Below are 27,998 nucleotides of genomic sequence, written 5' to 3'. Positions count from 1 at the left end.
CCCCGCGGGGTCGCGGGGAAGGTGGGAGCGGCGGGGGCGCGCGGGGGTCGTCGCCATGGCGAGCGCGCGTGCCGGCGGCTCGCGCCGCTGAGCTGTCCGTTCAGCACCGCGCGGCCGGCACCGCAGCCGCAGCGATGGCGGGCGGGGGCCGGGGGCTGCGGCGCCGCGGCCGCTGAGAGCAGGTAGGGCGCGCGAGGGGCGGGGGAGGGGGGCGAGAGGGAAGGGTCCGCACGGGGACCGAGGGCCGGGGGGGCTCGGGGGGGGGGGCTCGGGAGCGGCCGCAGCCCGGGGGAAGGGGCGGGAGGGGACGGCAGCCCCGGGAACAAAGGAGCCGCCGCGGGGAACGGAACGGGGAGACGGGGAGGAGAGGGGGAAAGGGGGAGAAGGGGCGAAAAAAGGGGAAGGGGCGAAAAAGAAGAAAGGAAAGGGAAAAGGAAAGGAAAGGGAAAAGGAAAGGAAAGGAAAGGAAAGGAAAGGAAAGGAAAGGAAAGGAAAGGAAAGGAAAGGAAAGGAAAGGAAAGGAAAGGAAAGGAAAGGAAAGGAAAGGAAAGGAAAGGAAAGGAAAGGAAAGGAAAGGAAAGGAAAGGAAAGGAAAGGAAAGGAAAGGAAAGGAAAGGAAAGGAAAGGAAAGGAAAGGAGGAGGAAAGGAAGGAAGGAAGGAAGGAAGGAAGGAAGGAAGGAAGGAAGGAAGGAAGGAAGGAAGGAAGGAAGGAAGGAAGGAAGGAAGGAAGGAAAGGAAAAGGGAGGGAAAGAGAGAGAGAAGGAGAGAAAGAGAGAAGGAGAGAAGGAAAGAGAAAGAGAAAGAGAGAGAAAGAGAAAGAGAGAAAGAGAGAAAGAGAGAAAGAGAGAAAGAAAGAAAGAAAGAAAGAAAGAAAGAAAGAAAGAAAGAAAGAAAGAAAGAAAGAAAAGAAAGAAAGAGGAAGGAAGGAATACAAGAGTCAGTAGGTGAACATGGCTGTAGGTTTGCTCACTCTGCTGATCTTCTGTGCAATTACATCCTAGGTTTTCATTCCCTATACACCTTTGAAAGGAACTCACTATGACAGGGCAGAGCCTGAAGGCTTTATCTGAGGCGAATTTTGAAGACAATGAGATCAGCATCAACGTTGGAGGCTTTAAGAAAAAGATGAGATCCAACACATTATTAAGGTTCCCTGAGACCAGGCTGGGCAAACTCCTGAGCTGCCACTCAAAGGAGTCGATACTGGAGCTCTGTGACGACTATGATGACACCAAGAATGAATTTTATTTTGACAGGAACCCCGAGCTCTTCCCTTACGTGCTACATTTTTATAACACTGGCAAGCTCCATGTGATGGGTGAACTCTGCGTGTTTTCTTTCAGCCAGGAGATTGAATACTGGGGAATCAATGAATTCTTTATAGACTCCTGCTGCAGTTACAGCTACCATGGGAGGAAAATGGAGCCAGACCAAGAGAAATGGGAGGAACAAAGTGACCAGGAAAGTACCACATCTTCTTTCGATGAGATTTTAGCATTCTACAATGATGCCTCTAAATTTGACAAGCAACCCTTTGGAAACATCAGGAGGCAGCTCTGGCTCGCTTTGGATAATCCTGGGTACTCGGTCTTAAGCCGAATCTTCAGTGTCCTTTCAATTGTGGTGGTGCTGGGCTCCATTGTGACCATGTGCCTGAACAGCCTCCCAGACTTCCAGATCATTGACAGCAACGGGAACCCTGAGGAAGACCCTCGCTTTGAGATCGTGGAACATTTTGGTATTGCATGGTTCACTTTTGAACTGGTGGCGAGATTTGCAGTAGCTCCTGACTTTTTAAAATTTTTCAAGCATGCCCTGAATTTAATTGACCTAATGTCTATCCTTCCATTTTATATTACCTTAATCGTCAACTTGGTGGTGGAAAGTAGTCCGACTTTAGCAAATTTAGGCAGGGTTGCACAAGTCCTGAGGCTCATGAGGATCTTTCGCATCTTAAAGCTCGCTAGACACTCCACAGGTCTCAGGTCTCTTGGCGCCACCCTGAAGTATAGCTACAGAGAGGTGGGGCTTCTCTTACTTTATCTCTCTGTTGGCATCTCCATTTTCTCAGTAGTGGCTTACACCATTGAGAAAGAAGAGAATGAGGGGCTGGCCACCATCCCTGCTTGTTGGTGGTGGGCTACCGTTAGCATGACCACAGTTGGCTATGGGGATGTCGTGCCAGGGAGCACTGCTGGCAAGTTGACGGCATCTGCATGCATCCTAGCCGGTATCCTGGTGGTAGTGCTTCCCATTACACTGATCTTCAATAAATTCTCCCACTTTTATAGGCGTCAGAAGCAGTTAGAGAGTGCCATGAGAAGCTGTGATTTTGGTGATGGCATGAAAGAAGTTCCGTCAGTCAACTTAAGGGACTACTATGCTTATAAGGTTAAATCCCTTATGGCCAGTCTTACCAATATGAGCAGGAGTACCCCCAGTGAGCTGAGCCTGAATGATTCACTGCATTAGTGTACAAGTTTGACAGCAGTTTGCATGAGACCTATGAAGAGCTATGTTTATAAATGTTTTCCTATTTGTCTTCTTTTTTTTCTGGAGAATAGTGTTGCTGACACTGCACTAACTTTGCACTTGAGAAACTAAAGTAATTTCTATTACAAGTTGACAGTTTGCACATTTTCATCCTGTTGCATAGGTACTAAATGCTGACTTTTCCATACAGATGTTACCACTTCTATGACATTAGTGCTGGTGGTATAGTGATGATCTGTTACTTTGTGCATTTCCTCATCTTCGCAGAGAAATGAACGTACCCAAGCGGAATAAAAATTCTCAGTTGTGACACAAGTAATGAAAAAATCACCTGTCACCTCTACCGGTATTTGTACTAACGTAGGGCTTCCCATGCATTTGACAACAGTTCAAAACAATCACCTGTGAATCACTGACACAGGAACACTCTTCTCCATCTTCCTGACCAGTAATTCTGATGGTCACATGTCTGAAAACAGCTCTGAGCTTCATATTTGAATGGAAGTTTGCTAACTCTTGAGCACGTGTGTTAAAAACTGGGTGTTCTTGTTCTGAAATGTTATGTCTGGTAATATTTTTATGAAGCTCCTAAGCGTAGACTTACCTCTGCTTCCAAGATTAGGTCAATACCGAGCCCTCTGAAGAAGCCCATCCCTCATTTTCAGATGGCTTCAGATGTATTCAAAGACTGCATCTCCACAAGTAACTCTAGGTTTGGAGGTCCATGAAGACATCTCAGGTCCCCATTTCCAGAAGTGATCTGCACACAGCTTGGTTCCAGGGAAGCTGAAGACGTGCTGTATTTCAGTCCATCAAAATGGTTCTGAAATTAGACACGCAAAAACGTGGGTTTTCAGCAATTAGAAGCTCCAATGAAAAACTTGGATTTGCTTAATGAAGTGAAATATTCCCACATGAACAGTACAGGCAGCATTTTAGGAACTGACATTCATATACTGCAAAAAGACTAATTATAAAGATGCCATATGTGATGCTGAGATATAAAATCTAATTTTATCAGAAAGCTTGAAAGCAGGTGTTGATGGCAGACAATTCCATTAAGCTTTGTGCCAAGGAAACTCTAAGGAAAAAAATAACCCCTGTAAGTCACATTTTCCCTCAGAAATGAGCTAACAGCTTACAGCTCAGGAAGAGTATAAAGGCCTAAGAAAGCAACAGATAAAGAAAGAGAGAGCTTAATACTGCACTCGCTGTGGGCAGATCCTCCTACCTGCTTCTGTGATGTAGTCAATTCCAATCCTTTCAAGGGTTGGCCTGTGCTATTTTTGTTCCTTTTTAAAAAAAAAAAAAAAAGATGCGAAAGAACAGATCATCTGCGTTTTCAAGAGTAATCATGAATCTGCATAAACATTTTTTGAGTGCTCAGTCCCTTCCCTTACGCAATTGTACAAAGATCAAACATTTGGTAGCCAACAGGCAGGATCCACTGCTCCCCTCTTTTTTTTACTTCTATGGATCTGTCCTGTAAAACAAATTGCTGGCACTCAGTGGGCTGAACAACATTGCTTTTCAGATCCTGCTGCTTCTCCATCGCATTTGTTACATATAAAGCACCAATCAATTATTTTTAATTTTTTGGTTTATTTGTTTTACTTGTGAAGACTAAAGACATGCAGAACATAAATTCCAACTACTTAAAAGAGAAATTACTGAAGCTGAAATTGTGTGTTTGGAAACCTGTGTTTGCATACCACAACAAGGAGCCATCCAACTGGCAGAATAAAGTAAATATGGTACAAACAGGTAATTCTCTTTTTTTTTAGATGATTAGAGATTGCAATCTGATCTGGATCTGTTGATGTTGTTGCTGTATCAGCTCCACCTAAAACTAGGAAGTAGAGCACCCAGGATCAGATTCCTGTGTGGCCAGTGATCTATCACGGAATATACAGGGTGAAATACCTTACACACCACCACTTACTTTGAACACTCTTCTCTCACATCAGTAGTTGATTCAGGCTGTGAAGTGTGAGGGAAAAGGGTCCTTTTTAACCTTACAAAATAAAACTTGGTGATTTCAGCGTAGCCTGCACAAGTTATAAAGTCAATAAGCAAGGCATTGTTTGTTGCCCCTGAAAACTGAAGAGCCGTATACATGACCCTGAAGGTAGACCTGCATAATCTGAATTAGGTGTCCAAACTTGAGATATTTTGCTGAGGTTTTCACTTCTGCGGGGCTGGTTCAAGTTCTCTGCTGTGTCACAGGAATAAGTACAATAGTCTTGTCCCTGATTCATATTGCATGTGTGTAAACTGTCATACAACTAAAAAACCCACCCACCCCAAACACGCCGCAGCACTTGATTGCCTGTTGGATTGAAATACTATGATAGAAATGAGGGAAGGAAGAGATGGGCTTGCACAGTACATGCAATCCCATTGGGTTACATACTGCAGGGTGGCAAACTCTCCCACTGATGCCAAGAAAACTGTAAGTTCTTACTATGTCTGTTGGCTGGAGGCCTTCGGAGAACCCAGCTGCAGGGAGTGGTTTTATCCCAGTTTCACAAGCAGTAGATTCACAGAGTTGAAAACCAATGACTTACAGGGCAGTATGTGAAGAGACCTGTAAACGTGCCAAAGAGTCACAGATTCCCTCAGCTGTTGCTAGTTTAGGATTACAAAGGTTGGATCCAAACTTTGCAACACATCATTTCAATAACTTAGAGCTGATCTTATGTTCTAGATTTATTATTATTCATAGGGCTGATGCTCTGTCATTTCTGCAAATATTGAATGGAATGTGTCCAAATTGCATTTTACTAAAGAAAATGAAATACCCCAAGGAATTATGACTTTTATTGTACTGGTTGAAAGGAATTTTCATTATTGGTTTTTTTAAAAGTGCTTTGGATCAAAGACACGAGATAAATAAAGTACTGAAATTTAATATGTTCTTATTATCATGACAATGACTTTACACAGGAATTCCCTTCATAAACTTAACTAACTCCATGTTAAAAGTAGTCAGATTTTTGCTCCCCCTTCCTCTGGAAGAGCGTTCCAGAACTGTTCTTCTCTCCAAGGCTTGTGCAACTTTTAGAATAAATTTATTAATGGCTGCTTTATATAATATTTTTCTCACGCCACCACTGTTCTTCAGCTTCAATATTTCAATTTCCTCTTAGTGTTTGCATGCATGGTGTATTTATAGACCTCAACCATATGCCCTTACATGCTTATTTTCACAGGATTATACCTGCCAAGTTTCCTTTTAGTATTTTGGGGGTTTTTTTGCAGGTCGTGTTCCCCTTACCATCCTAGGGGATGTAGCCTTTTTTTTTCTGCATTACTTCTGGTTAGATTTAATCTGTTTGAGCTGCCATTCTACAGTTTGTACCTCTTTGCACATCAGGTTTAATATTTGCTTAAGACTAGCAGAATTTTTCAGTGAGAAGGGTAACAGTTGTTCTGATTTAAGTATTGTTGTCTTAGCTTCCCCAAAAAATCCAGGTAAGGAAGAATGAGCACACCCTTCCTGCCACATTATGCAGTTACCTTTCTAGGGCTCAGCCCAGCAGGTGCTGAGAATCCTCATCTCTCATTAAATAAAAATTGTTTATTTATTAAATAAATGTTTACACTTTGAAGGAAAAAGTGAATCTCTCCAAAGCCTCAATAAGAAGGAAGCAGTGGGGTAGCTGAGGTTTAGTCATCACTACTTTTGCGAGACTTCTTCGATCACTGTTTTGTACAAGCAGGGCATCTTCACTGCTGTAAAACAGTGATCAGAAATGAAGGATGAGTGGACTAATTGGCTGCTTTGTCCAGTGTCTGAAACTTGAAAACTGTTGTGGTCAGAAATCTGCTTACTATGGATGTGCCCCTTAATGAAGAACACCACACTCGGCATGTGCTCCTCCTGCCTTGTGGCAGTCACCTTCCTGGCACTGATGAAAATGCTGCTCAGGCTCTCTTTCGGCTGAGAGCTTTGAAGTGCTCAAGTGAGGATTATGGTAATATTTCAAATCAGGCAACTTGCTTTATTGCCAGGAATAAACTGTTAGAGAATCTTGATTTCTAGTCCAAATCTTGGCTATTATAAGAGTCAGAGATGTCATTGAGAAGCAATATATTACATTGTTTTCCTGAGATGTAAAATCTATATATAGATTGTGATTAAGCTTTTTATGTATGTTCAGATTTTGTATTATTGCCTGGTTTATTATTCCCTTACTTTCATCAGATGCTTATTCTCTCTTTCCCTGCAGAGTACTTTATCCATTTTGGAAGGACTGTTTTTTCCTCACGTATTATATATAGCATGAGCTACTTCACATTGCAAACTTGAAAACAAAGAACTTTGCATTTAATTTTCCAACTTTAATACCTCCAATATTTGTATCTCTCTGTACAGAACTTTATGAGTCTGCAGGGAACTACTGTATCTGGTGCTCTTTGTACTGCGTTTCTTGTCCCAGTAGTGTATAACACACTCAAGAACTCAGCATTGTGCCACAAAATGGAAATTAAAATGCATCCAAAAAGCGTATTTCACTAGGGATTAAGAATTCCTCTAAATTTCAGGATATTCTGGGTATTGTAATCAAAGAGAAGCCTGGATCTCATTGTGAAGATACATTTCTTTAAAATGCATACATGAGGCTAGATTTCTAGTTTTAGAAATGCTCTTAATTGGCGGTGGTGGTGGGGAACCCACATTTTTGAGTTGAGGAAATAGTGCAAGCTTCTTTTTCTCTACCTCACAGATTAGGGACTAAGCAACATACCAATAGCATTTGTAGATGCTAAATCAACTTGACATGACCTTTCATCACTTCCAAAACAACCCCCATCCTTAGAGGCCCCAGCTGTGCACATATAAGCAGGAGAGAGCCCCTGGAGTAACCGCTCTTTCGGTCCTGGTTACCCATTTCCTCTCACAATATTCCTGACTTTACTCCACCTTTGATGGTACTTTCAAACAACATTTAACCCACAGCCTCCACTCCTATGCCTCAGTGAGGCATTGTGACAGAGCTATTCTTGCTATTCTTGCTGTTCTTTACTCATGGCGTGGAGGTTGGAACTGGATGATCTTTAAGGCCCCTTCCAACCCAAACTGTTCTATGGTTCTATGTTATTCTTTTTATATCTTTTTCCAATTGACGCACCTGACTTCCCATTAAGTTGCAACAGGAATTAGTTTGATCTGCAGTAACATTTTCAAGTTACCTTAGAAGAATATTCCCATCTAGTTTCTGAGCATCTTTTACAGATTCTGACTTTATCCTTTAAAAAAAAAAAGAGAAAAAAACGAAAAAAAATAAGATGATGCTTCTCACCCGAGAATAATTTAATGGGTTATCAATGCAGCACCAGGCAATACATTATTCAAAGCCACAGTCGTCTGCTTTGTTGATTCAAATAGCTGTAATGTCTGTGCCTTCAGAGAAATAGTGTAAGTTGCTAAGAAACATCACCCTCATTAAGGATTGTGGATCTCTTCAGCTCTACTGTACAAAAATATGAGCTCTCACCTGGAAGAGGCAACCTCCAAGCAGTCTAGAAAGTGTTTCCCAAGACAGCGTGACACTGCTGGCAAAGGTCTGGCTCTGCTAGTACAGAGAATGGAGAAGCGTCTCACAGGTGTTGAGACTCAAACTGACCTCCCACTGGACACTGCAGAAATTTGTTTGCCTGACATCACTTTGCCCTTTACACACAACCCTAAATCACCTAAATCCTCACTTAGATAAATGCATGCATCTGGTTATAGGAGGCAGTGGAACAAATCCAACACTTCAGCTTCACAGGAATGTAGAAGAAACATTTTTTTTCTTTCAGGGTACCATTGGGGTTTGGCCTCTCACTGAACTCTATTCAGAAATTAACAGGGCTAAGTTTTTTGGGGATTGGACAAAGTCTGCTATAAATCTGCCAAGGTCTTCTATGTATCTAAAGCACCCTAAGAGAGCTGCCCACTCTCAGATGCGCGGTCCAACATCTGCTTGCGGTCACCACGCATACAGGTAATCTGTGTGGTACACCAGTCTGTGTAGTTCTGAGCAGACTATTCCACTGATTACACTGTTGACCTTCAAAGAAAACCTTTAATCACATATAGAGGATGAGCGGTACTGAAATATCACAGTTTTGTTACCAGCAGCCACTGTTCTGCCCATCTTACCTGTACTTGTTTCACCCTGTGATCTGTTGGCTGTATCCTGATGTGGCTGTTCCTGCAGCCCCATGGCATGTGATGAATGGGTGATATGGGGGGGTTGCAACATAGCAGAATGAGTGTCTGGAGTTCCTACCTAGGAATGTCAACCCCACCAACTTTCAATAGAAATTGTCCTTTTAAATTACTACACTATTTTTTAAATTCATGTTCTGTCCCATTCTAGGAAATGTTCTGAATAGTGACACCGTAGCACAGACCTTTTAATGACCAGCCATTTAAATACCAAATAAATTCTGATTTATTTCTGCTGTACCAGTTCCTAGGCACTCCAGATCATGGGCTAGCACCTCCATATGTTAGGTTTTCCAAGTATGGCAAAAGAAAACACATCAAAAATGTGTTTTTCTTTTGGGAAAAATCCATTCTATATGTTGTTTCTTTCTTTCTTCTTTCCATACCAAGGCACAGCTTCTGAATGTTGCGGTTAGTATGATCCTTTTTAAACGTAGTTTAATAGAATCATAGGACAGTTTGGGTTGGAAGGGACCTTAAAGATCATTCAGTTCCACGGGCAGGGACACCAGATCAGGCTGCCCAAGGCCCCATACAACCTGGCCTTGAACACCTCCAAGGATGGGGCAGCCACAGCTTCCCTGGGCAACCTGAAACATCTTAATCCCTACCCTGAAAACCCAAAGGAAAAACCCTCTCTGTATTTTCCTCTGGCGAAATGGCTCTCTGTTTTCCCTGTGGGAACATACTTTAAAGAAGACAACTGAAATGTGGAAAGAAGCTGGTGCTGCTTGCAAACACCTGCAGGAAGAGTGGGTGACCGCCATCCGGTTCCCACTTTTGTGTCTCCTTCCCTCTTGTGCAGGCAGTGGAGGGGCAAGGCAGGCCCCTACAACAGGGACATCTCAAACTGACAAAGTCAGAATGCGTCTCCTTCTCTGTTCCTTTCACATTAAGCCTGGCTGGTGAGCCAGGTTCGACAGGTGGGTTTTGCATGGCATTCCTCAGCCGTGGTACTGGAAATGCTTTATAAATATAGGGCAATTTTGTTTATGCTCTTGATGGCAAAAATGCACCAAACCTTCCTTATACTTCTGTTAGTGAAAGTTCTGTTTCAGTCCTGGCTCTCCTGTTCCCAAAGCACAATAAACTGGAACTGTTCCGGAGCTCTCACCAGTGCTACCAGGGCAGTGCTGGAGGGTACAAAGGGCACCTCTTCGTGCGAGTTGTTGCACAGCACTGGCCTATCCACCAGCACAGAAAAAATATAAATGTGCTTCCTCTCACTTGGCAGAAGCCTCAAAGCACTGAAACCATTTAATGTGTTGGGAGATGGGAGCCATGCTGGAATCCGGAGGCAGCAGGTGTTTCTAGAGGCATTTGATTCTCTTAAGAATCCCTTTAGATTCAGAGAGAGATCAGTCTAGACATACCACGAATACAGAAGAAAAAGGCTTTGACAGGCAATGTTTCCTGAAACAAGATATCTGGAATATCTGACAGTTTTCTTCCTTGAGAAAGCACAATTAAGAAAAAGCAAGATGTGTTTCTCCACCTTCTAGAGAAGGTGAGAAAAAAAGTCATGGTGAATTGAAGATTAACGCTCTTGGGTTCTGGGCTTTTTAAATGAAACATTTATCCTTACACAGTCCAGAAAAGAAGAAACCTGAATAGGAAGCAAAGCTGCAGGTGGAAAAGTGTCCCGGTTCTTTGCTTAAGAAGTGCATAGGACAGCCGCGTCTCGCACGGTTTCATTTAGAGATCTGGATCGAACAACCCAGGTCAGCTCCCCAAATTTTCAAGGACAGCCAGGGGTGGTAGGCACACCCTCCCCTCACCTGGGTCAGCAACAAGGAGCTTTAGACATGAGGTGGGCAGCCTCATGCTATTTTAGGAAAGTAAGGCCACGTAGCTTCTGTTCCTTTCTGTGAGGAGGGGATACAGCAGCCGTTCGGGTCTGCAGCACAGTGTCCATTCAGCCCTGAACAGCCTCATTTCCACCGATCAGGGCAGAAGCTGGAAGATGGCTCAGAAATGCAACAGTAATCTCTTCCTAAATATGACTGAATGCTCGTCATTCCTTGTTCTGGAGCGAAGAGCTGAGCTAAACGCTTCAGTTCAGCACCAGTCTACAAAATAAACTATTAGTCAAACATTGCTAGCAAGACTTCCTCCTACTTCTGCTGTGAGATAGGACCTAACTGTCGTGCTTTTTGTGAAGGCAGTCACTGAAGACACGTGCGATCAGATGTACAAAAATTGTGTCAGCTGATGAGCTGATTAAATCAATGTGAACCACATTTAAAAGGCTTCAAACTGGTACCCACTCTTGGAATAGATTTGCATTAATTGTGGGGATGCAGAGCTACTGTATTGCTGGTCCTATGATCCTAGAAATCCTCAATTCCTTATTTATATTTAGGAAATGTTTAAACAGCTGGGTGCCAACAAAGGCTATAATTACACTAACTAGGAGAAACAGGTTTATCAAATCTAATGCAAGACTAATGCCAGCAATTCCAGCCACATCACATTGTTGAATATAAACAGCCCACAAGTTAATGTATTTCTGTAAAAGCTGAGCAATCAGTGGTGGATGTGGTTCCTTAGCAGGTCAGGTTGCTGAAAAATACAACAGGCATTTAGTCCATCAGCATTTTCTAGGACATATCTGTAATGGGTTCTCAAAGTACTTTTGGTTTTCTAGTTTCTTATAGGATGGCAGAGACTCTTGGAATGAGTAAGAGCAATATTTCAGGGCTAGTTATTGAAATACTGAACTAGTACTTACCTCACTAGAGACTTCCATTCACTTTTCAGAGGTAAATCAGTAAATACATTTATATGTGTATATAAATCAGTGCCAAGTTGAATATTAATATAGTCACTTAATTATTTTCTCAAGAACTTTATTCTGTAAAAATCAACTAACAGGAAAAAAAAAACAACAAAACTTTTCCTTCATTTTAGGAGACTCAGAAAAAAAGCTATTGTATTAATTGCATTTATAGGTAGAGTTTAATTTGTTTCTGCATGTTTTAATACAAAACACTTTGAAAAATTCGTCTTCTTCCAGTTTCAGCAGGGAAAATTGGTACCTGACAAATAGATACAACTTATCTACGGACTGAAACAAGGCTTACCTTTTAAAAAAGAATCTCATGCTTTTGGATAAGGTTGCTAAGAAAAATGGTAACTCTACTTAATCCTTCTTCAAATAATCTCTGACCTCCATAATCTCAGGACTATTACACCTGCTTTCATGTGTGATGAGAGATCAAAAGGACACCTGTTGCTGTTAAGTCTGCATACCCCATTGTACTGTAATAAAAATGAAATATCAATTGATGCACCACACTAAAGGCTTAGTGTCAGATAAATCAAATCAATAGCTTTTGGTCTCCTGCTTTGATGTAGTGGCTGTGAGCTTTTCCTTAACAGCAGTGATGAAGGCTTTGGAAGCCCAGGAGAAGTGCAAAACAGCAGAAACATCTGAAGAGGGTTAAAAGCAGTGTTACAAACATCTGAAGTCCAGAGCCATCTTCCCATGCATTGGTCCTTTTGGCAACACCAAGGCAGTGACAGGACAAACAAGGTAGAGGGGAGTGTTTTCGTGTGTGCCTGCACCCACCTGTGTACAGCAAAACAACAGTTGCACTGGTCAGCTCCAAATGCTGTCCCTGAGGGAGGAAACAAGAGTAGGAGGACATTCCTCTCTCAGAGTTGGCTAGGAAGAGATGCTGTAACAGAAGACATCTGTCCTCAGAAGAAATACATGCAGGGAGAAGAGTCCAGATCTTCATGCAGTTTAATTAATTTGACAGAGAGTAATACATCTAGATAGGTGAGCATGTGGCCATGCACATTTATAAACTTCATTTCTGAAGCTCTGACACCTAAAGAAAACAAAACCTTGAAGGCCACAGGGTTTTGCAGTGTGTGAGTAAATACCCTTAATATTTCCCCCCGCTGTGACAGAAAGAAAACCAGCATTTGAGCCATGAATCACATTTGTTTTAAGTCCTTCCAATGCCTTCGTGTTGGATGGCTCTAAGCAGCTCCCTGCTTACTACTCAGTTCACCCCATCTGACTTCTCTGTGGCCTTTAGAAAAGCTGGTTTGCACTGAACAAGCACCAGCACCTGGCAGGGACTCTTGTCTACAGCACATGAAAATTTCCCGTTCCCTCCATCACTTCCAGAACAGAAGGGGTACAACGGTTCCTAGCAGGGCAAAATACTTACACAACATCCTGAGTAGGTGTACAGCTCATTCAGAGCTCTTGATAAAACCATCTCCATCCATGTCTGCCCAGAGTTAGAGTGTGGAAAGTCTCTCCATGCAGAGACAAACATCATCTGAGTCAAAATGCTCCGTAACCCCAGAAAGGAGTGGGGGAGGAAAGGAGAAAACACCTTCCATTCAGTAACTTGGATTGGCATTTTTTTAATGTTTACTTACTGGGCACTGTCATGGTATGTTTCCATCTATAAAACTTCCAAAAATTCAATTTCTATCTTTAAAAGTGGCAAATGAATAAATAAAGCACAAACATAAAAGACAACAAACATGAATGGATGAAAATTAGATATGAAACAGTGATGCTGAACAGCAAGTTACACAGATGACTACCTGATTTGCTTTCATAAACCAACACTTTTTTCCCCTTACAGCCTTGTGAGTGACCTGGCCAGGTGGCAAATTATGCTTTTTCTTTTCTAAAATAAGAAAAGAGAAAGTTTTTTTAATCATAGAACTGTACAATGGTTTGGGTTGGAGGGGACCTTAAAGACCATGAAGTTCCAACCCTCCTGCCATGGGCAGGGACACGTCCCACCAGGTCAGGCTGCCCAAGGCCCCATCCAACCTGGTCTTGAACACCTCCAGGAATGGGGCAGCCACAGCTTCCCTGGGCAACCTGTGCCAGTGCCTCACCACTCTCGTGGTGAAGAAATTCCTCCTTGAGTCTAGTCTAAATCTGCCCCTCTCCAGTATATACCCATTGCTCCTCATCCTATCACTATAAGCCTTTGTGAACAGTCCCTCCCCAGCTTTCTCGTAGGATTCTTCCTTCCTGTTTGTGTGGCAAACATGGCTCTTCTCTAACGTAGGAGACTCTCTAAGGCCCAGTGAAACTAAGCACAATTTATCCTGAGGAATTTGTGAAACAAGTAATGAAAAAGTACCTAGTATCTAATCTGCCTGGGACTAACAAATATTCTGAAAGAGAAATATATTTCCTCAGAATCTGAACATCCTATATTTTCAAATGAAGGGAAAACAGGAGTTTCCCTAACTATTACTTTCCCTAACTATTCTATGATTCTATGAAATTTGAGACATTAAGCTTAACTAGAAAAAGTGAATACATTTATCTATTGTTGCTCTCACTATACGAAAAAAATCAAAGGAGCACCTAAACCTGCTAATGTCCATTTGTACCTCCAAAGGATAGCTATGAAGACTTCTAGTGTATTGGGGGTGGTGCTCAGCTTTCTCAGGATTAGGCCTTTAGCAACCTTAAGATTGCAGAGAGGGGGATTTACAAAAAGTATTGGGAATTTCTGTCCTTAGACTGGCCTGATAATCTTCCACTGAGATCTTCAGACTTCTAGAGCTTGCAGCAATGTCTTGATCTGGAAAAATCCTTTCCAGAGCTCACTTTGAGTGATGTGGTCTTCTGCACTCACAACTGGGCTCACAGTATTATAAAAATGAAATAAAAACATGAGAGATGACTATGGAAATGAGCAGTAATGCTTAACATTAATGTAATTTAGTTTCAGTTAGAATGAAGAACAAGACAACAACTATACATGAAAAATTAGCTTTTATTACAAATATTTAGTACTAAGTAATGATTTTTCAACATTTTTTTTTACTTACTAAACCTAAACATACAAAGTCGGAAGCTAACAAGAAATTGCTTGGTTGAACTCTTACTGAAAGTTAACTTGTCAGTAGTTCTATCAGATTTCCCGCAAGGCTGGCTTTTAAAATGTCTTATTTGTACTATTGGCCTTCCTTTACAGAGATGGTCATCCTCCAGTAGAGATGTGGTCATCAACATGGATGATTTGATTAATTTATATAAACAGAAGAAAGAAAAATTAACTTGTATCCATCTTGCAAAATAAAACCAATTTCAGTATGTTACACTTGCACATAATTTAGAGCCTGATCTGCTGGCTTCTGAAGCCAAAGACAGCTCTTACACCGACTGCAGTGTGCACCATAGCAGAAAGTCAACATTACTGATTTCATATTAATTGATGAAAAGTATTCTTTGGTCACAAAAGTCCTCTTATCTACCCAGTTTACAGTATCTCAGAAACTATTCTTCACCCACTTAAAGTATACACTTTTGTTTTACTCCATGGCTTTCAGATTTTTCTGCTGCATGTATAACCCATACCTGTATGCATGCATGTGTACAAAACTGGAGTTGTCCCTAAGCAGACAGATCAGGTGTGAAGAAAGGATGTCCTTTATCTTCTGGTACCTTTCAGATGTCAGACTGCAACAGCTCTAGTCTAAAACAGCCTTTTACTGGAGTCCCTCGGGATAGGCAATTCCTATTTAGTGCACTGCATTACTGAAGTCTTCAGAAAACAGAAAATATAAAAATCGTGATCATTTTATTACATTGTCTATTACACAGTAAAGCCAAATACTTCAAAATCAAAGTATTATGTTTGGTGGGAAAAGTTTAACAGTAACAGAAACGAAAGCTGCTAATGATGCAAGCAGGAGTGTCTGGACAATGACACTTTGCTTAAAAGGCACACCAAGAAAAGGCAAGCTAGGTTCCTCTCCTGATGATTTAAATCTGTTTTATATTTTTCATTCTATATATAGATATGCATATATATGTGTGTATACCTACACAAATGCATGTACGCACACACACCTTTGAATTTCTGAGCACAGAAAGTTCAAGAATTAGAAATTAATTTTTAATAAATAAGAACCATACGTATAGGGGGAGGCTGACGTTGTTATTTTTTGCTGCATTATGATTATAACCTAATCACATGGAGATACAATTATACCATTTTTTACTTTACATCATTTCATTGTATGAATGGGAGGCATAAGACTACCAGGTGCATTTTATCTTGCCTAAAGTAATTTTTATGGATCTTCTGTGTTCTTGCTTTTTCATAAGGGATAGTCATTACTTTAAAAAATATGAAGAGAGTTGGGGGTAAGGATGTTCTAACAACCACAGTTCAAATTTATTAGACTCAGGGGTTTACATGTTAGAGCGTGGCGTGCACGCAAACACACACAGAATGACAATGACAACAAAGGCCGTACGCAGCTCAAACCCAAGCACGGTCCCAGCATGGCTGTTGTATGCGGATCTGGTGAAAACTGTTGTTTTCCTTTTGCATAAGTGTTGATATAATGCACTGTTTCCAAAAGCTAAACTCTTTCATCTAAATGGTCCACGTAGGATGACGGTAAATGTTAAGAGGTATGAGATGATTACTAATTTCCAGAAAACATTTAACAGAAGATGCCCATACAGTAGTCACCATTCAAAGTTTAACAGGTGAAGGTTGAATTGTGAAGATCTTTCCAGCTGCATTATTTATAAAGAAGTATGACTATCACAGTAAAGATATTTACACTAAAGGCAACAATAGTAGAGATATGAATAAGAGAACACAGCAGATTGTTCAGAAAGTGGATCACACTTCCTGCTAAGTCTGAAATACTTCTTGCAATGTTGTAAATTCTTCACACTAGATATTCCACAATTTAAGCCTTGGTCCCGCATTTCTGATTCTCCAAAGTCTACCACAGAAGACTACAGGAATTTTGAACAGTAAAAGTGATTGCAGGACAAACACCCTAAGGGGACTGCAAAATGTTGCTTCTTTTCAGTACTTATTCTATATAAGTATTCTGTTTATTTTCTTTGGCTTTTAAATAACTATCCCTTAGTATCTATAACGTGAAAGCGAAGCAAGCCAAACCCAAATGACTGAACTCCCCTCTCCCTTCAAAACAATGAAAAATTGAAGGAACCATGAAAAATATCCAGAAACTGTATCTGTTACTTCATTATAAAACGATGGTGCAAGACTGAGGTTTATACTGGTCAGAATTGCAATAGCAATTGGAAACTTACATTGAAGAAGCAACTGCAAGCATTGATTCTCCTGAATAATGAAAAAATCAAAACTGATGAGGCACTTGTTTTCTTGTTTCATGAGAGATCATTCAGTGTGCGTAAAAATGATAGGAATACTCTCTAAAAGAATGCTCTGTAGCGTAACAGCTGTATTGCTCAACTACAGCCACAGTCCCCGATTCAGGAGAGCAGAAAAACACGCGCCTATTGCTTATTTTATGCTTAAATTCTGATGATATGAATGGCCTGGATACATGTTCAAGTGCTGACCTGAAAGGGGGCGCTTGCTGAAACTGGAGTTTTAAAAGATAATACAGTGGTGAGTTTCTTTTCATTATACTACAAACCCAATGTAATCTAATCTGGCTCTGCTCTCCACAATATTATCCTAATACTTCCTAATAAAAAAGAAAACAGGCATAAAATAAATAGGATAACCAAAGATTACATAATAAATATGCTACTAAGTGGGAGGAAAATATATTGCAACATAAGGCTCTGTAGTGTTGCACAATCAAGAAATCATTCCAGGTGCTCTAAAACACAACTCCTAATGTACAACACCAAGTTACCACTATACACCTGAAAAAGAGTGGGAAGTAACAGATTAAATTTCTATTACATTAAACCTCTGAAAATATAAACAAGTGGTAATGTGTTTTTCTGCTTCTGCAGAACACCATATGTATGTTCTTTCACCGCTCCAATTGTCATTGCTTGTGAAGGAAAATTCAAATGATTGGGTTTTTGAAAACTCTCATCATTAAATCCCTTCAGACTTACAAAGTTACCACTGTCCACATTGACTCATAAGATTATCTCTGACAGTAAAGTGAACTCAGAAATTTTGCTGCCTTCGTTTCTTTGCATCCATGGCATCTAGGATAGGCTGCCTCTTCGCAGTGTACCTCTGACGAAGCTCCTCAATTTCTCGTTCCATCATAGGGTCCAAAGCCTTTAATCGCATCTGTAACTCTTCTAAACTCAGATTCTTTAACTGTAAAACAGCCAACAAAACAAAACCACAAAAAAAGATTAAAAACTGTTAACAAGAAAAATGAAAACCAACACCTTTGACAATCCTTTAATTTACAGTCACAGTGTTTTTACACACTTTGTATGTATACACATATATAACTGTTTATACAATGAAAGACCTTAGTATCCTCCACAGTAAGTAATTTAATAGCATATGAAAACACAAACACACGTAGTACATTTAATTAAAAAAAACCCAACAAAACAACAATCACTTTGTAAACCTTGCAAACAGACTGCAAATAAATATAGGGCTGGGGTTTAACTCATTAGGCTGAAAAAAGCATGCAACAGTATACACAATTATATATGTATATAAATTATATTGCTTGATCAAATACTTCTTACTGAACTTCAGCCTCTTATAGAAGCCTGAAAATAGCTACTGCAAGTAACAGTCTGACAGATATTTAGAGGTACTTTCTGATAAGAATGACAAGGCGCTTGCCTTCCCCAACAGCTTGCTGCCAGGATTAGTCAAAGCAAATTGCTAAGAGTGTTTAAATAATACATGAAATAATTTGCTGAACTCATGGTGAGGGTTACCTTTGACCAAGCTCTCTTCTTTCTAAAAATATTTTCTCACAATGTTGAACAGTTCATTACATTTCATTCATTACAAGTGATGGGTCATATAACAAGTAAAATCGCTTCACTGGCTTGCTGGCTGCTGCAAATAAAAGGCTGGAGTCTTGTCAGGTACTGGGGAATGTTGGCCACACACTTGCTACTGCAGGGAAGGATGTACATGTAAAATATCTTCCTTTGGTTGGTTTATGTATTTTTTTTTCCCTGATGAAGTTGAGTGCCTCTCTGCATTTCTCTTTTGTCAAAATTGTCTATGTGCCAATTACTCTTACTGAGTGTAAAAAAACCCAAATCAACAAATTTCATATCACATAAATAACTTCATCGTAGGAAAGGGATAATCTATATTTTGTTTGCAAATATTCTGACACTGCAAACAAGTACACCACCTAACTCGGGAGGAGAGGGATGGGATGAAGAAGAAAACATTTTCTGAATCAACCCGCTAATGAGTCAGTACTTTGTTCATGAATCTAGGGCAGTCTTCCATCAACACAGTCTGATCCATTTTCCCTGATGAATGAAACTACTTTTGATCTTTATTTTTATCAGCATCTGAGGCATATAAATTAGCAACACATATTGCAGTCCAAACCCCGGCGTTATGACTTCTGCTAATATACATTGTACATAGTAAAAAAAGAACTTAAAGTCATAATAAAGAGGGAATACAGATCAGAAATTCAGAGAAGAGCATATGGAAAGAGATGCACACTTGTATGCAATGTCATATTAACCATAAGATTTTCTTAGAAGGGAAAGAGTTGCCTCCCAAGGAATTAAATCTAGTTTACTGTATTTCTCCCATCTGATACATGCAAAAAGAGCACAGGGGAAAGGAATCATAATTTTTCAGTCACAAATACTTGGGCAGAAAAACAACTTTCCATTTTAAGAGAAAGAAAAGATTAAAAACTCTCACCATTCTCTTTAATTTTTAGCCCACTGGTAAGGTAACTGGCACGTGACAGACACTTTTCAGAGATCTGCAGTACAATGAGATGACAGTGCCGATTCCCCTGTCTAAACTGATCTCAACACAGCACAGATGAGAGAAGCAATAAACCCACATTTTTTAGCATGTGCGACAAGAGAAACATATTTGGGGCTCCACAGACCAGCAAACAGACTAAGGAAGGCACTGTGTTAGTGTTTTGTGAGAACTGCCACTGAGGAAGTCTTCTACCTGCTCAGGGCCAGCCTGGGCAGCCTTTTATTCCCTCTCAGCCATCACTGTAGACATCAGGTTTAAACTGCACAGAATGAACTCCAACTGATGCAATCACATAATTATTCTGCACTGAAAAACATTTTTATATAAATTGTCAGAGAAGAATCTGATGGGTGACTTTTTAAATTTCAATCAAGAAACAGAGCCAGCAAACAGAATTAAATATTCTTTAAAGATCACAGACAGCTGGGATGGAAATTAAAATATAAAGAGAATGAATTTTTAAATCCAGAGAATACGAATCTTTCAGAATGATCTCAGCCAAATTACCCAGGGGACCCAGGGAGCTGCAGTACTCATCTGTATGAACGGCTGATGCTCGGGACATTCAAGGGAAGTAAATGACAGAGAACAGGGATATTAAGAACTGAAACAGAGTTATGAAGGTTTCATCTATCTGACATCAGATGCAAAAACCACAGATGAATCCGGGACAAGAGTGTGTCTCCATGTACATGTATGTCTCCTTGGTAAATTTAAAAATAGGGTTTTTTTACTTCTGCCTGTGCTATAGATATTACCTCACAAACCCCAAAAGTCTGCAAAAGTCTAAACACTGAATGCAACAGCAAGTATATCAAATGAGATGTGCAGAAATAACGCAAGCAAGATATTTAATTATTCCTATGTAGTTTATTTCCCTGCATGATACATACTTTGATTCAAGTTCTTAAAACGATAGAGCTCAGCACTCATATACTTTCACTTCCAACTAGCCTGCAACTTAAACTGCCATAAATAATTTCCCACATAGTTTGTCCTTGTAACTACTAGGGCTACCAGTGTCAATGGGGAGAGGAGAGCGTTCTGCTGTGCAAGCTACTGGAATTCAAAAAGGTTTTAAATTATATTTGGATAGCCTTTTAAAAGCTGCTAACTGTAGCAATTCAGAAATCAGGATAGTATTTGTATGACCATGATAGATAGTTCAATTTCTGCCACTCCAAATATTGGAATCAATTATCTCTTTTTGGAAATCTAATACCCACAATCACACAACAGACAGCAATTAGTGTCAAGATGGGCCACCTCTAAGACAAAGGTCTTCAGTAAATGGAGTTTCTGGTAAAAGTGCTTGCCTTTACTGGGACCCTGCACATCATCAGGTAATCACATGGGTTTGGAAAAGCGACAGTCCAATCTCCAGCTTATAATGCCATGAATCTACCAAGTACATGCAATAATACATAATATTCAGAAAGTATCAGAAAGCATTTATTTTACAGACATACACAAACTCACTCTCTCCTTTGGAGTGGGTACGCATACTTAGTTTTCCAGTACAAAAATTAGGCATGTACAGAAAAAAACTTTCCTCATAAAAGGTGTATTTGTTCACCTAATCATGAAAGACAGTTAATATATAAGGGAAGCAAGGAAAAAAAATAAAGCAAAACCATCTCCAGAGCCAGATAACATCGAACAATTTCTTTTACAAGCTGACGGATTCTGAAGACACAGTCCCACTCAAAGAAGCCCCCCCTGAAATCCTCCACTCTGCTTTGCTACAGCCAAGGAAATCAACTTTGCCTACGAAGAGCTTGCAGGGCTCCCAGAGCTGCAAGCTGAGTGCCAGCAGCTCCTGTCTCTGCCTTCTCTCTGTGATGCAGAGGCAAATCCTGGTGGAAGAAAGGCACCCAAACAGAAAGAAGCTCCACCAACCCAAGCTTCCAGTGGCAGAGGATCCTTTCAGCAGCACCAACCAGAGCTGGGACAACTAGCACAGACTTGAAGCATAACTGATCTTTTAATTGAACTATAATTTGCAGTTACAATTTTCAGAAAAGGCAACTCAGCCATATGCTCAGGAGATTGGTAAGTATGGGAACCTGGTGCATCTCAAACTTTTAGCAAATGGGACCTCCTCCTTGCTCATTTTTCAAGTCACTCATAATAGGGTTAGAGACTTCTCAAAAAAAAGCTACACATAGAAGTTAAAAAGCAGCAGAAACAATTAAGAATCGTTAGCAAACTTTTCTTTATGTGACCACACTCATTAAGCTGGGACACAGTAAAAATCTGAGAGTTGGGGCAGCTCCAGGCACAAAGTGACCCAGTTGTGATCGGAGCAGAGGTCAGAGCTACAAGCACAAGAGAGAGAGAAAGGTGCAGTCCCCTTGGGTGAAGGTGGCAAGAACCACTGCTAATCAGCCTGGGGCTTTAAGCAGCAGTGATTAAGTTTTGCAGCCGAAATAAAAATAATCCACTGTTATCATTCAAGTTTGGTCGAACACAGGGCAGCTGAGCATTTCATGGGAATAGTATTTCCTACGCAGAAAACATTCTTGCTCCGGTCAATACTGGTTTCTGGTTGATTGCTTTTTCACATATTTTTGAACAGAGACACACAAGCAATTCTTTCTTCACTTACTGATGCAGTCATCTCCTAGAACGAAACTTCAGCAAGGGAAGTGCAACAATTTTCACTTTTTTGGTCTTTCAGTCTAACTTCTTGCATCCCAGATGGACTGGCTTCATTCGGGTCAGTATTTTCAGTAAACCAAAGAATAATTACTTGTAGTCAATAATACTTCTGTACTTCAATACACCTTCTTATCTACAGAGTTAAGTCCTGCAGCAACTGGCTGAGAGGGAAGGACATAAAGCACAACAAAAAAAGAACTCTCAGAAGTCATCAAGTAAAAGGGCACAGTGCAAATCCTGACTACTGTCTTCCACCTGTGTCCAGCACAGGAGTCAGGAGGAAGGACATGCATCTGAGATACTCAGTGGGGCTTGTGGTCCATGAATTTAGGCGAAAGGGTTTGGAAAAGGAGTCTGGAACTCATTAACCGCACTTGGCCAGCACATACCCATAGTCATCCAAACTTTTCAGTGGGTGAAAGCCAAACTTTTGGTGGATGTAGCACACTATAATCTTAATCCACCCTTGACAGCTAACAGAGGTAAATAAAAGCTCTAGGCCTGTGATGTTTTCAATATGATAAAATTAGATTTCATTAGTAATTCCATAATGCATGAGTTACCATTGCAAACCTCCAGTCTATCAAACTAAATTATGGAATACTGCCATTACGCTGGTGCAGCAAAACCAAGTAAATGTATTTTCAGGGTTTAAATTGTTAAGAAAATAGATATTCCATAAAAAAATAATCTGTATCAAGTTTGTTGTGTTTACTTGAAAAAACAAATTCTTCCTAGCAACTGCTTAAATGAATCTTACAGATGCAACATGCCTTATTAAAGGCCTTTGATTAAAAAAATATGGATTGTTAATACCGTACTCTGAGTCATCTATTTTCCCATCTGCTAGTAATTCCTACAATATGAACTATCAACAGAATGGCTAACAACAATAATTTTCTATGGCAATTGTAAGAGTGGGTTGCCTATAGCACTTTCTAAGATTTAACTAGTGCATGCCTCGGATTGTTCTATGTTGTTAGTGGCCTCAGGTAAGAGAAAACTTTTCTTTCCAGCTGTTCCCTTCCCCTCTACTGAGCAGTTTTTTCTGTGCTCTAATGGAATGAGATCCGCCGATGACTTCGAACTCTTATTTAATAGTATAAAAAGTTAGACGTGAGTCAGGATCAAAAAAAGTACAAGGTGGGCCCTTCATACCAGTTTCTCTTATCTACGAATTCACACTCAAAACCTGTGAATCTCAGTTATGCAGTAGTTGTCTCAGGCTTGTGTGGCAAGGAAATCCTCTGTTACTGTCACCAGTTCAGCTGCTCCCGTGCAGCAGAAGGGGAAGAACTGCTCCATGTTTGCTTATACAGCAAATCATGCTGACCACATATAAGCAGTGTCAAGCAATGAGCTGTCTCAGACACCCACGCGTCAGAGCTCTCACTTGCTGCCATCCTCACCGCTGCTGTCACTGCAGTGGGCAAAGCAGTCACAAGAAAACAAACTTAAGACGGGGGATGGAGTGAGAGCATTTATTTCAGGATGTCTGAAGAGCAAGTCTCCTTGTTGCAAAGCACAAAACAAGGAGTTATAAAAGTAGTAAAAGGACCTCACTTACGATCATTATTTTTTGCAGTTTCAGAGAGAGAAGGACCAATAATCTAACTTTCAAAAGCCAAAGCTCATTCCACAAGACTGCAGTTACCTTAAACATGTTAAGGGGCAAAATAAGCACATAACCCTAAGAGAAAATTAAATGCTGACTTCATGTAAATTTTAAGTGTCTTTTTAAGGGATAAAATTGCACAGAAATGTCTCATGACTAATTCCTACCTTTATTAGTAGAATTCTCTCTGCATAGACATTGAAACTGTGCATCATTTTAACAACACAAAGCTAAATCTTGGTCACTGTCATCAACATTTTTCAGCTCTAGAAATCTTTTCTTAGATTAATACAAAGTTATATTTCAATAGCAAACCACCAAGGGGAAAAAAAAAGAGTTTGCTACAGCATTAGTGCACACTTTTTTGCGCACCTTTGTTGAACACTGTCCAGGGTTCTCCTTTGAGCACATTAGGTGCTGCCAATCTTAACAATCAAAAGTTATGAGCTGGGTCCTTCACCTTCATTAAATCACTCTTTAAAATGAGATTCTTAAAATAAGATGTTTTTAGGAGGAGGGAGGTGTATTTTTATTTCTCTTTTTATTTCCGAGTCATAAGGAGGCAGCTAGAACCTGAACATTTCTGCAGCCAAAAAGGCTAAAAAGTTCAGGGGGGAAAAAATCCAGTAGCCAAAAACTTTAATGAGCAATCCTGAGTAGAGGAACTGGAATACAAGGAAAAACACAGATCATCGTGAAATACAGCGTAAAATTAGCAATAACACTAACACTTGCCTATTGTAATTTTACCCAGATCCTAACAAAACCAGTCATGTAATGTGAATTAAAGCTTTATCATATCCTGAGCAGTTCAAATATCATTTACATTGGTTTTACCTACTATAGCAGCTGATGTTCATGTAGTTGTGAGGTATATAATTTTCACTAAAACAACAACATAGAAAAAACACGGGGGAATAAACTGCAAGCAATGTATCTCAAAAACCTGGCAGCTAGTAAACATCCATTAATAAGAACTTTTGAAATGAAACCTCTGGTATAAGACAGATAAAGTTTAATAAATAAATTTAATTTTGGAAGTGTACAGAAGGAAAAAATCCTACCATTCCCTCTTCCCTGTGTCATTTACAGAGTGTACTGTTACATTACAGGCTTACAATTGATTCTACTGAAGCACGACACTTTAATTTGCTATTGACTTCTCTTCAGAATTTCATCACTCATCACAGACATTTTAAAAAATTACTTTTAGAGTAGTACAGGCAAAAATATCACAGTGCAAAAAGCCTCAGAGAAGATGTCGGTGGTTTTTTATATACTGTGACTTTCTACATCAGGCATCTCAAGCTTAATAGTACAGTTAGCCCTGAAGAATACTACAAATATTTATTTACTCTGTTGGGAGCTCCCATAACCTAAAGTTCAGGAAAAACACTCCACCTGGATATTCACCATGCCATTTAAACTTGATTGAAAATATACCCACACAATGCTGACAGCAAAACAACTGCCACACCTGATCTAGAAATATATATGATTTCTTCCCCTAGACCTTTCTACCTTTGGAGAAAAAGAAAAAAAACATGGGAAGAAAAACCAACCAAACAAAAAAAAGTCAGCATTTCATCTCTGTTAATCTGTAGGTCTCCAGGGCAAGTGCTTTCAGTTGTCCTTAACAACGAGCTCAGCTATCAGCACGCACATTTATAGCGCCCTTGAATTCACCGCATCACATTTCAGTAAACTGCAGTTATCATTCAGCTATATAAACTCAAATGTTACTTTCATATTCAAAGTTTTCTCAAGTTAAGGCACTGCCTCCTTGCCAGCTGATCACTTTTAAAATGTTTATAAAATAACTGGTTTACATCTTTTTACAGTTCTATCAATCTATAGGTAAATGCAAACTGTATTAAGTACTGAGACATCTGGGTTCAGAACCATTCAGTTAAGACTCCTAAACATCCTTAAAATAAAATTGAAAACACTCCAATGTTCCTAATTCTGCTAAAGTTTATTGTAAATGTAAATCCATATTAAAAAGTAAAGTTAAAGATACAAGTAACATGAAATAAGAGTTCCTGAGGTTAAAAAGAAAACTGTATTAAAACCTACACGCTCATGAAAAACATAATTATATCATTTAAAACTATTTTTCTTCAATAGTTCAATTTAAGCTTATTTTAAAAATAGGAAGAAAAGTGGAAACTCATTGAATAATGAGTTACGACACAACAAGATACATAAGCACACAGAGATAACCTTGAAGTTAAAACTAGACCCAGAAAAGTGTTTAACTTCAAGAGCAACAGAAGAGGATAGAAGAATTTTAAACCTTAAACCTCAGTGTCCTTGTGAGAGGCAATGCAAGTGACTCTCGAGTTTCTTAAGACATACAAAATGTTGATACTCAAAACTAAAACAAAAACGGCTATGGCAAAACTAAATTCTCCTTACAGGAAAAGTCTGTTGGAAGACAGCAGCACCTCCCAATGCAAAAAGCACACGCAGATGTATACCTTATTTGCTGGGCAACCTTGACTTAGTTATAGGCTTTATAAGAAGAAAGTTCAGTTTAAAAGAGCCAATTTAGAGAGGATTTAGGAAGAGAACACATCATCTTTAATAAAAAGAAAAATGATAGACATACTGTTCGCTGGGTTTTATTTCATGCAGAAAGCATTCTGGTAGTCACGTACAACAGCAGACGGCTTTCAGCCCCTTTTGGTACAAAATTGACAGAAAAAATCCTGCAGACCAGAAATTTACAGCAATTCATAGGCAACAAATGACAGGTTTCTTAATCCCTGGGGAAAGGATGAAAATAAAGCAAAGAGAGCAAAATGACAGTAAAACTGAGACAACAGTTGACAGAGGCCTGCAAAACATCAGAAAGAGCAGAATCTGAATGCAGCAACTGAAATAAGCCAGGACTATGCAGAAAGATTTAACTGAGCTGTTAGTCACAGCAGGGAGAAGAAAAGATCCCTGCCTTGGGAAAGGCACACAGGTTACTGCCTTAGAAGTGGGATAAGGGCAAGGATGACAGCCTGCCTGCGGGTAAGCACCAACACAGAGCACGTGGGTAGTGCACACAGCGACCTACAGTGATCTAGGAGAGAAGACACAATCCCCCAGCCTGAGGCTACTGGCATCTTGCTAGGCAGCACCAAGTTTTATTTTCTGCACAACATGTCTCAGTCCATAGTTCCTCACATTTTCTTCATTCCTTCCTCAATATTTTTTTGAAAATCTTTTTCCCCCACAGAACTGCTTGACTACCTGTTTAGTCTAAAGTGGTTCACAGTTTTCCTAAGCACTGAAAGAATTCAGCTTGCCGAAAGATTTGGGTTTCAATAGTAACAGCCCACAGAGTCCCTGGAAAACAGAAGAGTACTGTTCCACTCCTGCATCACCTCCAGCAGTTCTCCAGCCACAGGGGCTGGATATTTCATTTGCTTATAACCGCTTAGGTATTAGGAAAACTGATTTAAAACATTTAGGAAGCTTTATCATGCTCAAGAACTGAGTGGATTTTTGAAAATCTCTTTACACCTTAAGGAATAGTTTATGAACTCTTCTTAATGCTGCCTACTATCGAAGTCTTATCTACAAATCATACCAATCAGATACCACAGAGTTTCTGCAAGTTCATTAAAGTGGATTTAATTTTTCTTTTGACAAAATGCACTAGCCCTACATTTGTGAAAAACAACTTAAAGACTAACAAATCAACCCAATGAAATCTACCTTATAATGGTCTAGATTTAGTAGACAGCTACTGTCTTGCTTCTAATCCAAACTAAATTTGACCTAAATTAAGTGAATGAATACAGAAATGGATAATCTATAAAACAGCACTTCCTAGCTAGCAGCTTTTAAACAGTAGGTCTTTTCCTTTACAGACACGTCATAGACTACTCTCATTACAAGTAACAAATTAAGAAATATCCCCAAAGTAGGCAAATACAGAACAAGATAATTACTGATAATCATTCATGTCAAAACACATTAAACAAGAAGCCCATGTACCAACAAACAACTAAAAGCAATACTAAATTAAAAGAATAGACCACTCATCTTAATGAACAAGAAATCTAGGTTATCTCAGTACTGAACAGGACACTTAAATATAATCCAATTCTATTTGCTAAAACACAATCCACTCCATGAAAAGTGTGATGCTCACTCTCTATTAGTTTAGAGACTGTATTTGTTAATTGAATAAGATTCAATGATTCAGTGGCATATTCACTTACTGAGTCCAGAACTGCCAAAATCATTTGCCAATGAAATATTTTACTATCAAATATTTTGTCTATGACTCAAACATTGATGCGATCA

At 39.8% G+C, this 27,998-nt stretch overlaps 2 protein-coding genes across 3 annotated transcripts in view; one reads left to right on the top strand and one right to left on the bottom strand.

Annotated features, from left to right (window-relative positions):
* The first annotated feature begins 10 nt into the window (after positions 1–10).
* Positions 11–6,881, top strand: KCNS2 (potassium voltage-gated channel modifier subfamily S member 2). The gene is made up of 2 exons (XM_054058567.1): positions 11–182; positions 1,003–6,881. Exon 2 carries the CDS (start codon positions 1,040–1,042, stop codon positions 2,471–2,473), a length of 1,434 nt encoding a protein of 477 aa, XP_053914542.1. The 5' UTR covers positions 11–182; positions 1,003–1,039; the 3' UTR covers positions 2,474–6,881.
* Positions 6,882–14,467: 7,586 nt separating this feature from the next.
* The window catches only part of STK3 (serine/threonine kinase 3), a 126,979-nt gene continuing 113,448 nt past the window's right edge, over positions 14,468–27,998 (bottom strand). The window contains exon 11 of one of the 2 annotated variants that reach the window (XM_054058565.1): positions 14,468–17,794. In XM_054058565.1, coding sequence (XP_053914540.1) covers positions 17,636–17,794 — 159 coding nt within the window. In that variant the 3' untranslated portion in view covers positions 14,468–17,635. The remainder of the gene's footprint in view (positions 17,795–27,998) is intronic. The other variant, XM_054058566.1, reaches the window with a different exon arrangement.

Source organism: Cuculus canorus, chromosome 2 (assembly GCF_017976375.1).
Source record: "Cuculus canorus isolate bCucCan1 chromosome 2, bCucCan1.pri, whole genome shotgun sequence".
Classification (NCBI taxonomy): Eukaryota; Metazoa; Chordata; class Aves; order Cuculiformes; family Cuculidae; genus Cuculus; species Cuculus canorus.
This window is presented reverse-complemented; position numbering and strand designations above follow the sequence as displayed.

What these genes read in the sequence shown, in the direction of transcription:
- KCNS2 (XM_054058567.1), top strand. Translation starts at nt 1,040, where the DNA reads ATGACAGGGCAGAGCCTGAAGGCTTTATCTGAGGCGAATTTTGAAGAC.